The following is a 15,033-nucleotide window of genomic DNA, read 5'->3' as shown; positions in this document are numbered from 1 at the left end:
ATGAGGGGCTTTTTACTCTCACACACCTGGGATTCTGTCCTGAGGAAGTCTAACTGCAGATGGCGATGTCGTCCTGCCTCCACCGGTAGGAAGATGGCACCAAAATCTGTATAAATCAGCTTGTCACACGTCACAGCAACATCACGTGACCACTCTGAGGAAGAGCACTAGTGAACAGTCGAAACTGTCAGGTATGAAAACAAACTCTTGGTCTGAAAAAAAAAATCCTAACAAGCGCAATCGGAGATAGCAACCTGATCCCCCATGAGGCGTTATGTGTGTGCCAACTTGTGTGATGATTGGGTGAATATTTTAGGCCGCAGATGGTTCAGAAATTGCCAAAATTGCCAAATCCTTTATAATGGCGTGACCTTTCAATTGACCCGTGAGATTTCAAATGACCTCGGATCGTCCCCAAACTTTTTTTTTGCGGCATCGGGCACGGGGGCTTGACTCACGTACCAAATTTTGTGAAAATTGGTCCATAAATGGCGGAATTATCGTGGGTGGACAGACACACAGACACACACACAGGGTGAGCACAAAACCTGCTCAACCCTTCGGGGACCAGGTAATAACTTAAATTATTGTAAGACCAGTTGAACTTCACATTAGAACAGAGATCAGAAAATGACATGACATGGGCCCTTTAATAAAATGCAGATTTGTTTTTCTCAGTGTATTACTTGGTTTGAGGGGATAGTACCGGTGGTCAGTATTTATGAAGTGATTGTTTGTACAAAAATATAGGAAGTAGCTCTGAGTTGTAAAACGGAATCACTCTACCTATGTCGTCAACACAAAACTCCAAAAAGGAAAAATGCTGTATGCCTTCCTTTACCTTGCATTCTTTTCGACAGTTAAACCTTCATTTAACTAAATACAGGTGTGGTGTTGTGCAAATTAGACAAGTTTAGACAAGTTTACATTATGGCCGCATCATGGTCTGTCTTCAGTTATTCACATTTTTAAGACAAATCTCAACACAGTTAAGATCATTATATTTAAGATTTTGTTATAGATTTGCTTTTTGTTTTTTTTGTTTTAGTTTTTTTCCTATTTCCTGTAGTTTTCAACACATTTTTCAACTTTTCTTGAAACTGCTTCTTGATTTGTACAAATATTATACAATAAATATTGTATATTTACATGTATTATCCCATCAAATTAAGCCAAAATTAGAGAATCGCTAAAACATGTCATATGAACTTTAAGTTGAACACTTTGAAGCAGCGCGTCATGCCCAAGGACACAACCACAGTATAATTTAAACCACCCATTGTTTTAAGTTTTGAAATAATTATGATTTATTTTGCTTTAAATAAATGTATTTTGCTTTAAATAAACTGAGCAGCAGACAGGTAAGTGTTCTCTGGTGGAGTTTGCCGTGTAACTGTCAGATGCAGATTTGTTGAGCTGGTTTATGATACATATCTCTGTAGTTACTGGGCCTGTCTATGTCTTATCTGTCAGTACAGATAAACAAAAGGGAAGGTTCTTCAGAACAGCTTCAGAAAGCGGTGCCATTGTTCCAAGTGACTGTCGTCAGTTGAAAGGACTTTGACCCAGAAGATTAATGTGACAAGTTTATGGAGCCGATCCCAAACAAATAATGAGAAGTTTTAACATTCGTGAATCATAAATTTTAAAATCTCACTCTGTCTGAAATTATGACATAAACAATTTCTAGAATTATACTTTTCGCTACTGCTTAGGGTGACCAGATTTTCTCAATTCTAAACTGGGACACACCTGGGTTAGGATGTTTGGTCTAAATAAAACAGTGAAAAGAGCGTGTAACATTGTGCATTCTCATGTCAGTCATAATCTGACTCTTCTGATGCTGCATTTTTTGTCTTTATGGTCATTTGCAAACACGGTTTTCTGTGTTTTGGCAAAACAAATGACAATTTATGCTCTTCTTTATTGTTGGTGGGGATCAGATTAGTCAAAAATTGTGATACAGTAGTTCTGTTTTAGACCTGGTTTAGACCTGATGTAGTCCTGGTTTAGTCTTCGTTTAGTCCTGGTTTAGAATTGATGTAGTCCTAATTTAGTCTTCGTTTAGTCCTGGTTTAGTCTTAATTTATTCCTGGTTTAGATCAAAATGGTCAAAAATAGGGAGACCTGGGACATTTCTTGTATAGAACTGGGACAAATCACTGGTATTGTATAAATCTGCTGGGACAGGAGACACGGGGTTCAAAACTGGGACTGTCCTGGGTAAATAGTCACCCTACTACTGCCATTACTTCAAAAAAGTTTTGGTTTAAACCTGTGCATTGGATTACAGTGATCAGATATTCCCGCCAAATAAGAAATACGAAAGTGAAACTGAAATCGAAAAGCATTCCAGAGCAGAATCAAAGGAAGCTTTTAGTGGTGTCATTCAGAGGGAGCGGTTACTGTTTGAAGAGTCAGATTGCATCACCCACGCTAACAACTCTGTAATGTTCAACCCTGAGTAAATACAGTGTTCAGAAGGAGATATAAACAACAATCTGCAGGTGAGGTGAAGCCAAGGTTATTAAAGCTGTACTATGTAACTTTTTCATTCTGTCTGGAATGTTCCACAGTGTGATATTAAACAGATTTAGTTTACATTTATTCAATTACAGGTTTTATAGCTCAAAAATACCTAGAAAAACAGACACTCTGACTGTGAGCGGGGTCTCCTCTCCACAGATCTAACCTGTTACTTGGTCTGGTTTGGTCTTCATTAGGGGTGTGCAAAAATATTTAAATTTCGATACATCGTATCGCTTAATGTGATGATACAGTATCGATATCGTAGGCTGCTGTATCGATATATCACCAAGAGTATTTTTTGGTTTATTTTACTAAATTATTTTGTTAAAGCTACAGTTTTGGTGCTTGTTTAGAGGAAGGAAACTTTTATTATGCGACACATTTGACATTTTCACTGTTTCGATGAATAAAATGTTTGTTTTTCATATGAACTTTGCACAAGAAGTGGTTTAACAAAGACTTAGTATCACAGACATGATTTAGCCTTTGTTTTTATTGAACTGTATCAAATCGATTTGAAATATATCATATTGAATCAAAAATGCACTGTATCGAGGTATGTATCGTATCGTGGCCTACGTATCGAGTTATGTATCGTATGGGCAACTTCTTAATGATACCCAGCCCTAGTCTCCGTGAAGGTAGAAAGGTTTAATGCCACACTGTGAAACATTCCAGACAAAGCAATAAATAAATATCCCCATGGAGAAAAGCATTTGACGGAAAAGTTACACAATGCACCTTTTTAATTATAAGAATGTTGGTTCTCTGGTGGAGGTTGAGTTCATGTTTTTATTTTTTTTATTTGATGATTTCAGATAGAGGTGAGGGGCTAATATAACTCTATGGGAAATTCTGTGTTTTTTAAAGGAAATTTCCAAACTTCTCATCCACAAATGTTGAACCTTCTCATTATTTGTTTGGCTCCATAAACTTGTCATATTCATATTTTTGGGGTTGAATAATGGCACCACTTTCTGAAGCTCTGGTGATGTCATGATTTCACTTTTTGTTTATTTATACAGACAGAGAAGATGCTGAACTTTGCACCAGTTTTTCTTTCATGTGGATTGGTAATTACAGAAATATGAACCACAAACCACCTGAGAGCTCTCATCTGATACAGTTGGTACAGTAAGTGTTGTGATGTCATGTGACCTCGGCCTTATTGGTGGACAGGTGTGTAGCTGCAGCGCTGTGATTGGTCAACTTCAGTGAAAGCCGATTCTCTCTCCCCCTCCCTCTCCCTCTCTTCTATCTTTCTCTCTGTCTCTCTCCTGTCTGTCTGTCTCTTTCCTCTTTCTCTCCCTTCCCCGCTCTCTCTCTTCTCTCTCTCCCTCCCTCGCTCTCTCTCACACTCCTCTCCTCTCTTCCTCTTATTCTCCCTCCCTCTTCTCTCTCCTCTTCCCTTCTTTCTCTGCCTCTCTTCTCTCCCTTTCTTGTCTCTCCCTCTCTCTCCTCTCTTCTTCTCTCTCCCTCTTTCTCTCTCTCTCTTCTTCTCTCTCCCTCTTTCTCTCTCTTCTCTTCTCTCTCCCTCTCTTTCTCTCCCTTTTTCACGTCTCTCTTCTCTCCTCTTTCATCTCCTCTCTCCCTCTTTCTCTGTCTCTCTCTTCTCTTCTCCTCTCTCTTCTCCTCTCTCCCTCTGTCTTCTCTTCTTTCTATTTCCCTCTCTCCTTTCTCTCTCCCTCCCTTTTCTCTCTCAACACCCCTCTCTCTTTCTCTCCCTTTCTCTCTCTCTCTCTCACGCACACACAGTCTCTCTCCTGTCCCTCTCTCCTCTCTTTCTCTTTCTCCTCCTTCTCTTCTCTCTCTCTCTTCTTTCTGTCCCTCTCTCTCCTCTCTTTCTCTCTCTCCCTCTGTCTCTCCTCTCCCTCTGTCCCTCTCTTTCTCTCCTTCTCTCCTGTCCTCTCCTCTCTCTCTCTCTCTCTGTGTGTCTCAGAGTGTTGCAGGTTTAACTTTACACCTGTGTTAAAGGTGCTGCACAGAACCTGCTCACATGAAACTCACACTACACTGCACACTCACACACAGAGCCACACACAGAGCCACACACAGAGAGAGCCACACACAGAGCCACATACAGAGCCACACACAGAGAGAGCCACACACAGAGCCACACACAGAGCCACAAACAGAGAGAGCCACACACATAGCCACACACACAAAGAGCCACACACAGCGCCACAAACGGAGCCACACACGGAGCCACACACACACAGAGCCACACACAGAGCCACAAACAGAAAGCCACACACACATACACACACAGAGCATGTCAGCACTGTTATATTTATAGAATATTAGCATTGGATCTTTATATTTATGATCTGTGTGAATGTAAACGATGAAGAAACAGGTGACTTTTGCTCAGAGCCGCACAGAGAAGCAGCTGCAGAAGCACAGGTGAGAAAACTGCAAAGGCCGACAATGTTTACCTGTTACTTACAATTTACAACTACAACTGTAGTCTTAGTTTCTATGGATACGTCATTCCTCTGCTTTGAATGTTCCACAGCATGACATTAAACAATTCTACTTTACATTTATTACATTTTATTGTTTTATAGCTTAAAAATACCTAGAAAAACAGGCATGCTGACTGTGAGTGGGGTCGCCTCTCCACAGACCTGACCTGTAACTTGGTTTGGTTTGGTCTCCATGATGATAGAAATGTTTAATGCCATACTGTGAAACATTCCAGACAAAGTAATAATATCTCCACACAGAAAAGCATTTGATGGTTTTACTTTTCAACTTTCTCGAACTGACTTTTTACTCTTGAGTGTTTTTGTTTTATTTCATGTGAAGTTCTTTTTTGTTTTGGAGTTCTGTTAAAATGTGTCCTAACATGAGGGAAAAACCGAGCTTTATCTCAGTGCCGCACTAAATATAAACCTCTGAAAACTCCCTGCTGTAATGTAGCGTTGTTTCCTCGTCACAAACTCACCTGGAGTTGTGTTTCGTTTAACACACAATCCTGCACTTTTATTAGATTGAGTTTTTTTCTCAAACAGATAACAGAGTACAGGAAGTGCTCCACGGTGTTTTTTAACTCCACACACCTTCCCAGGAATCATTTGAATCATGTCAGTTTTAGAATTGTCAATCTTCACTGAACCAAATGTAAAAGGAACTGTTAACTTTAAAACTACCAGTTTATGACATAATAAAGTGGAACATTGCATTATGGGGTTTAGAGATGTAGACTAAATATAAAGAGTTACTGAAACATGTGTGAATGAAACAAAACACATAACAACATTTTAAAATGGATTAAAGCTCACAAGAGTCAATTTTGTGTAATATAGGACTTTTAAAAGAACTGTGTGTATCCTGTCCTCTTACTTTTAAAACAAACAAAAAAAAAAAAAAAGAACATCAGAACTTTTGGCCAGAGCTTTAACCTGCAGATAGAGACGCATCCAAGTTTGTCTCATTCTCAGTTTGCACTTGTAAATAGTTCATATAGTTTAACTCAAAATGTCTGAAAAATGCAAAAGAAGCTCATTGTGTTAGATTATGAAGAGTAGGGGTGGGATTAAATCAATTTTCTTCTTCCCACTCCTTTTTGGGCAAAATAATAATAATAATAGTCAATTTTTGTTGTTATTCTCATTTCTATTATAATTTCACTTATGTTATATGTTCCATTGTATATGAATGTAAATCTTTACTTGCCCAAAATAAACTGTTATTATTATTATGCATTTATGTTCAGGCCTCATGTGAAGCTCAGAACCTCCAGAATTCCCTCCCTGAGCTGCAGAGGCTGCACTAGCACTCACTCATGACTGGTGCAGGTGCTGGGGTTTAGGTAAAGACCATTCAGATCAGAGAGAAGTGTTTTAGCCTTAAACCCACAGGATTTAAGCACTGAAACTGGCAACCCAAATGAGAGTCATGTGAGGCTCATTCTGCTTTCTGATTGGATAACTGTCTTGAACCAAAACACTAAATTATAATGTAAACTTGTCCATCATGTTCATTGTGAAATGTTTTTGTTGCAGGTTTTCTCTGCCGGCTGAGACCAAATTAGGTAAGTGTAAAGTTTTGTGCTTTTTAATATTCATATTTAAATAAGAAGTTGAATCTGTGTTATTGTTTTAAACTGTTTAACGAGAGTATTTGTTTTGTTTTAGTTTTGTCTCATGTTTAAGAAATGTCCTCCATGCTCTGCTCCTCTTTAAATAAACACAAAGGTCAGAGGTTAAGTGAGAACGAGGACAAACAGAGAGGGGGAGAGGAGGAGAGAGGGAGGGAGAGATTACAAGTGGAAAAGTTAATGACTGAAGAAAATTAAGTACAACTAAAGAGGAGCAAAAGTGGAGTGAAGGAGAGAGAGAGAAGTGGAAAGAACAGCAGAAACATGAGACCTGAACGCAGCACGAGGACAAACCAACATGAATCTGAAGTGCCCTGTTAGAGGCATGAACATGGGTCAGGTTCAGATTCAGGCTAAAGGTTAAAGGTTAATGTCCCTGTAGGGAAACGTGTTCTCTTTGACCCATCCTTCAATCATCAGACCTTTGATGATGTATTCAAAGAGAACAGGAAAATCCAATGCTGAGAAACACATTATCTGACATAAAGCAAAATAACCATGTTCGTTCTTTTATTTATTTGCAAAACTGTATCCATAAGTACGGAAGCCGAGAGGGGTCACAACAAACGCAAACGTCGCAACAAGTACAAATGCTGCAACACAACAAAAAGCCACAACAAACGAAAAAAAAGCCACAACAGAAGTGACCGCGGGACTCTATTTTAATGCAAACGCCGCAACAAATACAAACGCCACAACACATTAAAAAGCCACAATGGAAGTGACCGCGGGACTCTATTTTCTGACAGACCGATCAAGCGGCAAGTGAAGAAGAAGAACTACAACGTGAAACGAATAATGATAAAACAATAAATTACTTTTACTTATGTTTCCAACTTCTCCGTTCCTTTACTTTTCACGTTGTAGTTCTTCTTCTTCACTTGCCGCTTGATCGGTCCATCGGAAAATAGAGTCCCGCGGTCACTTCTGTTGTGGCTTTTTAATGTGTTGCGGCTTTTTACTGTGTTTCGGCATTTGCGTTTGTGTTGCGGCGTTTGTATTAAAATAGAGTCCCGCGGTCATTTCCGTTGTGGCTTTTTTTGGTTTGTTGTGACTTTTTGTTGTGTTGTCGCATTTGTATTTGTTGCGGCGTTTGCGTTTGTTGTGACCCCTCTCGGCTTCCGTACATAAGTCACCTGTGTTTATTTTCATGTAAAACCTGCTGTGTTCTTATACGAGGCCAAAGCTGCACACTGTCAGACAGCAGTAACATAGGCAGCAGCTAGACGGTGTGATCCTTCATTTGTCCACTAGTGGTTTAATGTAGAGAAGGTTTCAGCGGTGGTCATCTGTGGTCAATGAAAATACAAGGTCAGTTGGTCAGTCTAATCACAAATGCTGGATTTATGTAAGCAGGACCCCCACAGACTTTTACAGAGCACTCTTCACTTACTCCCCGTCAGTCAGCCAATCTGGGCCCTGAAAATTTAAATGTAATGTTTTTTGTCAGTCAAAGATGTGGAGTTTTGTGAGCAGAGACGGTTCTCGACGCCCGGTGACCACAGAGCCACGGTGCACATTCCCCGGGGCATGGCCATGGCTCCATTTCTCAAGGTAAAAGAAAAACATAAAACACATGATACAGACAGTGACACAGGTGAGAGGCTCCTTCACTGTCCCTCTGCTCCTCAGCACTCAGGTCTGACTCCAGCTCAGAGAGAGTATCTGTACAGTGTAGCCGCGACCTACAGCGGAGACCGAGTCAGAGACATCATCACTACTCACTATATGAACATACTACACCGATGTATACGAGCAGGTACTACTACTACGACGATGACGACTACTACTACTACTACTACTACTACTACTACTACTACTACTACTACTACTACTACTACTACTACTGGGTCCGGTCAAGTGGTAACGGAGGGAAACAGGGGCAGATTTTTGACATTCAAATGTCTCTTATTCAGAAACTAGAGGGACTATTGAAATAAGTAAAGTATCAGAATGTAGGAAAGAGTTACACTCCAACAGGGTCAAGTTAAACCTGTGATATTCTTTCAAGTTGTTGACAAAAAATTTAAAAACTCATGTCAGTAACAGAGGGAATGAAATATGCAGCACTTTTTGGGCAATAAATCCAAACAGTGATAACTCTTGGTTCTCACTTCCATATCCTTAACAAACTGGTTTGAATATTTGCTTCATATAGTTTTCTACCATATGGTACAAGATTAGGTTGAAAAACCTCTTACTTTTTGACTAATGAGATTTTTTATTAAGAAAGATCATGGTAACGGAGGGAAAAGTAACAGAGGGAAAATTGTGCAAACAAGTAGAAGGTGCAGGATTTTACATCATTTGTCAGCGTTTTTCTTCCAAATACTTTAATATTACTTCAAAATGAAAGGAAACTATTTCTATAAAATATGTCAGTCCTTTCAAGCAGATTTTTTATCATTTTAAATACTTTTTTTTTTTAAATCCTGTACCTTCATCAACAGTTCAAAGATGGAATAACACAAGATATGATGAAATACATCCATTTATTTACATGATTTGCAGGTCTTTGAAATTTGGGAAATAATTTTTGTTCCATGTTTCATACATGGTCTGTTTAAAACATATGGAACTTTAGAACCAAAAATGGTACAGAAAAAAGGTCAACAGTTTCATAAACTAGAGTACATATGTATCTGTTCAATACATTTTTATATCAGATACATTAACTTGAATTTTTGGCCTTGTTGTTTACTTCTGCTTTACCAGGCCCTACTGTTACTATTACTACTACTACTACTACTACTAGTACTCTGACCCTCTCCTCTGCATCCTTTGCTCTTCTGCTCCTCTCTGTTCCTCTGACATTCTCCTCCTTTTCCTCTGAACCTCTGTTCCTCTGACCCTCTGCTCCTCTGACCCTCTGCTCCTCTGACCCTCTGTTCCTCTGACCCTCTGTTCCTCTGACCCTCTGTTCCTCTGACCCTCTGCTCCTCTGACCCTCTGTTCCTCTGCTCCTCTGACCCTCTGTTCCTCTGACCCTCTGTTCCTCTGACCCTCTGCTCCTCTGACCCTCTGCTCCTCTGACCCACTGTTCCTCTGACCCTCTGTTCCTCTGACCCTCTGCTCCTCTGTTCCTCTGACCCTCTGTTCCTCTGACCCTCTGTTCCTCTGACCCTCTGCTCCTCTGACCCTCTGTTCCTCTGACCCTCTGTTCCTCTGACCCTCTGCTCCTCTGACCGTCTGTTCCTCTGACCGTCTGCTCCTCTGACCCTCTGTTCCTCTGACCCTCTGCTCCTCTGACCCTCTGTTCCTCTGACCCTCTGCTCCTCTGACCCTCTGTTCCTCTGACCGTCTGCTCCTCTGACCCTCTGCTCCTCTGACCCTCTGCTCCTCTGACCCTCTGTTCCTCTGACCCTCTGCTCCTCTGTTCCTCTGACCCTCTGTTCCTCTGACCCTCTGTTCCTCTGACCCTCTGTTCCTCTGACCCTCTGTTCCTCTGACCCTCTGCTCCTCTGACTGTCTGTTCCTCTGACCGTCTGCTCCTCTGACTGTCTGTTCCTCTGACCCTCTGCTCCTCTGTTCCTCTGACCCTCTGTTCTCTGACCCTCTGTTCCTCTGACCCTCTTTCCTCTGACCTCTCCTCTGACCCTCTCCTCTGACCCTCTGTTCCTCTGCTCCTCTGACCCTCTGTTCCTCTGACCCTCTGTTCCTCTGACCCTCTGCTCCTCTGACCCTCTGCTCCTCTGACCCTCTGTTCCTCTGACCCTCTGTTCCTCTGACCCTCTGCTCCTCTGTTCCTCTGACCCTCTGCTCCTCTGACCCTCTGTTCCTCTGACCCTCTGCTCCTCTGACCCTCTGTTCCTCTGACCGTTCCTCTGACCTCTGTTCCTCTGCCCTCTGCTCCTCTGACCCTCTTTCCTCTGACCCTCTGCTCCTCTGACCCTCTGTTCCTCTGACCGTCTGCTCCTCTGACCCTCTGCTCCTCTGACCCTCTGCTCCTCTGACCCTCTGTTCCTCTGACCCTCTGCTCCTCTGTTCCTCTGACCCTCTGTTCCTCTGACCCTCTGTTCCTCTGACCCTCTGTTCCTCTGACCCTCTGCTCCTCTGACCCTCTGCTCCTCTGACTGTCTGTTCCTCTGACCGTCTGCTCCTCTGACTGTCTGTTCCTCTGACCCTCTGCTCCTCTGTTCCTCTGACCCTCTGTTCCTCTGACCCTCTGTTCCTCTGACCCTCTGCTCCTCTGACTGTCTGTCCTCTGTTCCTCTGACCTCTGTTCTCTGACCCTCTGTTCCTCTGACCCTCTGTTCCTCTGACCCTCTGCTCCTCTGACCCTCTGTTCCTCTGTTCCTCTGACCCTCTGCTCCTCTGCTCCTCTGACCCTCTGTTCCTCTGACCTCTGCCTCTGACCCTCTGACCCTCTCCTCTGACCCTCTGTTCCTCTGACCTCTGTCTGCTCCTCTGACCCTCTGTTCCTCTGACCCTCTGCTCCTCTGACCTCTTTCCTCTGACCTCTGCTCCTCTGACCCTCTGCTCCTCTGACCCTCTGTTCCTCTGACCCTCTGTTCCTCTGACCCTCTGCTCCTCTGTTCCTCTGACCCTCTGTTCCTCTGACCTCTGTTCCTCTGACCCTCTGACCCTCTGCCCTCTGCTCCTCTGACTCTGTTCCTCTGACCCTCTGCTCTGACCTCTGTTCCTCTGACCTCTGCTCTCTCTGTCTGTTCCTCTGACCCTCTGCTCCTCTGACCCTCTGCTCCTCTGACTGTCTGTTCCTCTGACCGTCTGCTCCTCTGACTGTCTGTTCCTCTGACCCTCTGCTCCTCTGTTCCTCTGACCCTCTGTTCCTCTGACCCTCTGTCTCTGACCTCTGCTCCTCTGACCTCTGTTCTCTGACCCTCTGTTCCTCTGACCCTCTGTTCCTCTGACCCTCTGTTCCTCTGACCCTCTGTTCCTCTGACCCTCTGTTCCTCTGACCTCTGCTCCTCTGACCCTCTGTTCCTCTGACTGTCTGTTCCTCTGACCCTCTGTTCCTCTGACTGTTCCTCTGACCCCCTGCTCCTCTGACCCTCTGTTCCTCTGACCCTCTGTTCCTCTGACCCTCTGCTCCTCTGACCCTCTGCTCCTCTGACCCTCTCTCCTTGTTGTTCCAGGTCACACAGTAGAAAAAGTTTATAGTTTGGCCCCGGTGACGTTGCCTCAGATGGTTGAACCTCCACAAACTGAAGTCGAGTCAAATCCAAACACACAAAACAAACCAACATCATCAAAACAGAAGGGCAAAACCAGCATTGCAGCAAAGAATTATGGGAAAACCATTCTGCCAAAGATCAACAAGAGACAGCCCAGGTGAGTCTGCAGTCAGAGTGGGTGAAATTGACAATATTTTATCTCTATATATTTTTGGATTGTCTTGATAATAATAATCAAATCAGCTTTTAGACTGTTAAAATGTGTTTGTAAATGCCTCGGTTTAAGTTTAAGTATTGTACAAAAAACCCAAAACTAAACACAATAATTCAGAAATGTCTTGTTCTTAAAGGGTCCTATTACACTATTTTCTGATCTATGCTGTAAGTCAGTTTTTTTTATTTATATAGCTCTTTCACAGACATATGCCACAAAGACACTTTACACAGCATTATTTATTCACTTCACTCAGTGGTGGTAAACTACTATTGTAGCCACAGCTGCCCAGGGCAGACTGACAGAAGCAAGGCTGCCAAGGCACTCACTCACTTTCATACTGGGCAATGTGGGTGAAATGCCTTGCCTAAGGACACAACAATGCCCTAATGTAGTATAATGTAGTTTCCTCATCACAAACAGACCTGGAGTTGTTTTAGACACAACAAAATCCAGGCTCTCCAATAAAGTAGAAATGGCACGAGAAAAAGTAGAGCTAAAAGTTTTATTTAAATGGCCAAAGCCAACGTGTTGCAACCATGACTGATATAATAGAAAGCATGTGAAGCATGGCCTTTAAAATACACATCAAACAATGGTCAGGACAGAAGTTAATTAGAGGCAGACAAGGCAAAACACGCAACATGACATAGATAAAAATATAATATTACCACTGAAATATGTTAACAATACAAATAATGGAAAAAATACACGTAACATTTATTTTTTAAAAAAACAAGACAAATCAAAGTACTCATTTAGATCAGGATGTTCACATGCTCTTCATTTATGAATCCTGAAAGTTTCTCTTTGGTTCAGTTTTGAAGTGTTATTGATATTATGATTTTCACAAAAATGTCGAGCCATTGTGTCGTCCTGGTTCTTTACTCTGATCGCATATTTGTGCTCAAATACCTGGAGTAGTGTTTTGTTTCATTCACACACGTTTAACATATTGCATATGCATATTAAGGCTGAGTTCATCTCTCAAACAGAAAACACTCTGTTCCACCTTGTGATGTCATGTGGTAATACAGCAACTTTAGTTTAGTTTAGTTTAGTGTTTTAAACTCCTTATACACCTTCACTAGAATCATTTGGATCATTTCAACTGGAATTGCCAATCTCTACTGCACTAAAGGTAAAAAGTTTTACTGCCTCTGTTTTTGAGGAGGTAACAGATTTAGAACACAAGAGTCAGTTTTGCGTAATTATGATACTAATGTTCTAATAATATACCAAAATTAGAATATTTAGTTCATCTTCAAAACAGCAATTTTGGAAAATAATTATATTTCTAAAGTAATATTCTATTTTGTTTTCCAGACTTAAAACTCCAGTGTCAAAACAGAGAAAGAAACAGACCACTCCACCAAAACTCAAGAAGAAAAGTCCAAGTAAGTTTTGACATTTTTACATTTAAATAAAGAATAAAAAGTCAAATCAGAATCAAAAAACTGCACGTACTAAACAACTTGAACTATATTGAGCTACAACACATCACTTTTCTGCTCACTTCCAACTCCGTGTCCTTCTGTCCTTGAGCAAGACACTCACCCACCTCTTGTTCCAGGTGTGTCCACGCGAGTCCTGAGTCCTGATGAAGATGATGAAGATGAAGACTGGCTGAAGGACTGGCTGGATGACGATGAGGAAGAGGAGGAGAAAGAGAAAGAGAGGAGAGGAGGTAGAGAGGAGGAGGAGGAGGAGGAGCAGAGTTTAAAGGAGTGTTTGAGTGATGGTCTGTCCTCTCTCTCCCTCACAGACTGGGACTCAGACTCAGATACATAAAAACTACTACATCAGTGTTATTATAGTTTTTACAAGCACAAGTCAGGTGTTTGTAACAGGGCTGCTACTAATGATTACTTTGGTAATCATCATATATTATTCTTTCCCTTAATTGAGTTGTTTAAAACAAAAAAGTCAATCTGACCCACATGAAGCTGAAGGAGTTCATCCTGATGAGGTGTACAGTATTTACAGATTACAAATGCTTTCCAGACAGCAGCCGAATCATCTTAGACGATTATCCGAAACGAGACCATTTCTAAATAATCGTTTCCAGTTTACAATTATTTATTATTGACAATGATCTCAGAAATTGATTATTTGTAACTAATTGATAAACTTGTTACAGTTCTAGATTGTACCCACATATAAGCTTGGCCTGTTTCAAAACATGATAAATGTAATGTAAATAATGCAATAAATGCATTCTACTTTTTCTAACTTATTCACTTATTTTATGTGGAAACCAGAGATGCGCAGATGGCCGTTACAGCCACGGCGGGTTGGGCGGATGACATGACGAAAAATAATATTTTAATTAAATTTGGGCGGGTGGCAGTTTCATTATTCAAATAAAAAACTCTTATCTCGGAGCAAATGGGAAGGGACCGAGCGGATGGCAGGTGGGTGCGGTTTTGAAAACTGGTTAAAAACTGTGGTTGCAAATGGATAGCGGGAGGATGATGAGTTTTGCGATGCGGTTGCGGATGAAAAAGTAGCCCAACCGCGCATCTCTAGTGGAAACACAAAAATACTGTGTTTTTTAACGTTATCATATTTGGACTCTCATCCAAAGTCATTCTAAATGACCTGCTGTCATGAACCGCCTGCATGAAGGAGGGAAAACATCCAAATAGAACATCATTTTAAATTAATAATTCAACATCATTTCAGTCTGAAATGTGTAGTTTTTTGTTTTGATCTGTTACATGGACAGTATAAAGTGTGTGGTTACATAACAAACTGATTCAGTCAAAATAGCAAAGTTCAGTTTAAAGTTTTTACTAAACCTTTGTGGAGGAGGAAGTGTCTCCTGCTTTTTGAATGGTGATCGCTTTCTTGCCTGTTATTCTTCAGTATTAAATGTATCCATCGCCATAGAAACACCAGGCTGAGTTACAGGTCAGTTCTGTGGAGGGGCGACTCCACTCACAGCAAGAATACACGTTTTTCAGAATATTTATGTTTAATGTTTTTATTACATTTTGCTCTAACAGCTTTTACAGTAAACTACAACATTCCTGTAGTGAAGACATGTTCTC

General features: G+C 41.4%; 1 protein-coding gene across 1 annotated transcript; it reads left to right on the top strand.

The window, feature by feature from the left end:
• Positions 1-2,440: 2,440 nt before the first annotated feature.
• LOC129410648 (uncharacterized) lies at positions 2,441-14,237 on the top strand. The gene is made up of 8 exons (XM_055159285.1): positions 2,441-2,507; positions 3,555-3,663; positions 6,537-6,565; positions 8,082-8,185; positions 8,264-8,390; positions 11,728-11,923; positions 13,307-13,377; positions 13,554-14,237. The coding sequence occupies exons 2-8, from the start codon at positions 3,593-3,595 to the stop codon at positions 13,769-13,771; spliced, it is 816 nt and encodes a 271-aa protein (XP_055015260.1). The 5' UTR covers positions 2,441-2,507; positions 3,555-3,592; the 3' UTR covers positions 13,772-14,237.
• Positions 14,238-15,033: the final 796 nt, after the last annotated feature.

Source organism: Boleophthalmus pectinirostris, unplaced genomic scaffold, assembly GCF_026225935.1.
Source record: "Boleophthalmus pectinirostris isolate CB_2022bp ecotype Guang Dong unplaced genomic scaffold, ASM2622593v1 HiC_scaffold_10, whole genome shotgun sequence".
NCBI lineage: Eukaryota > Metazoa > Chordata > Actinopteri > Gobiiformes > Gobiidae > Boleophthalmus > Boleophthalmus pectinirostris.
Note: the sequence above shows the minus strand (reverse complement) of the source record. Positions and strands in the feature narration are given on the sequence as shown.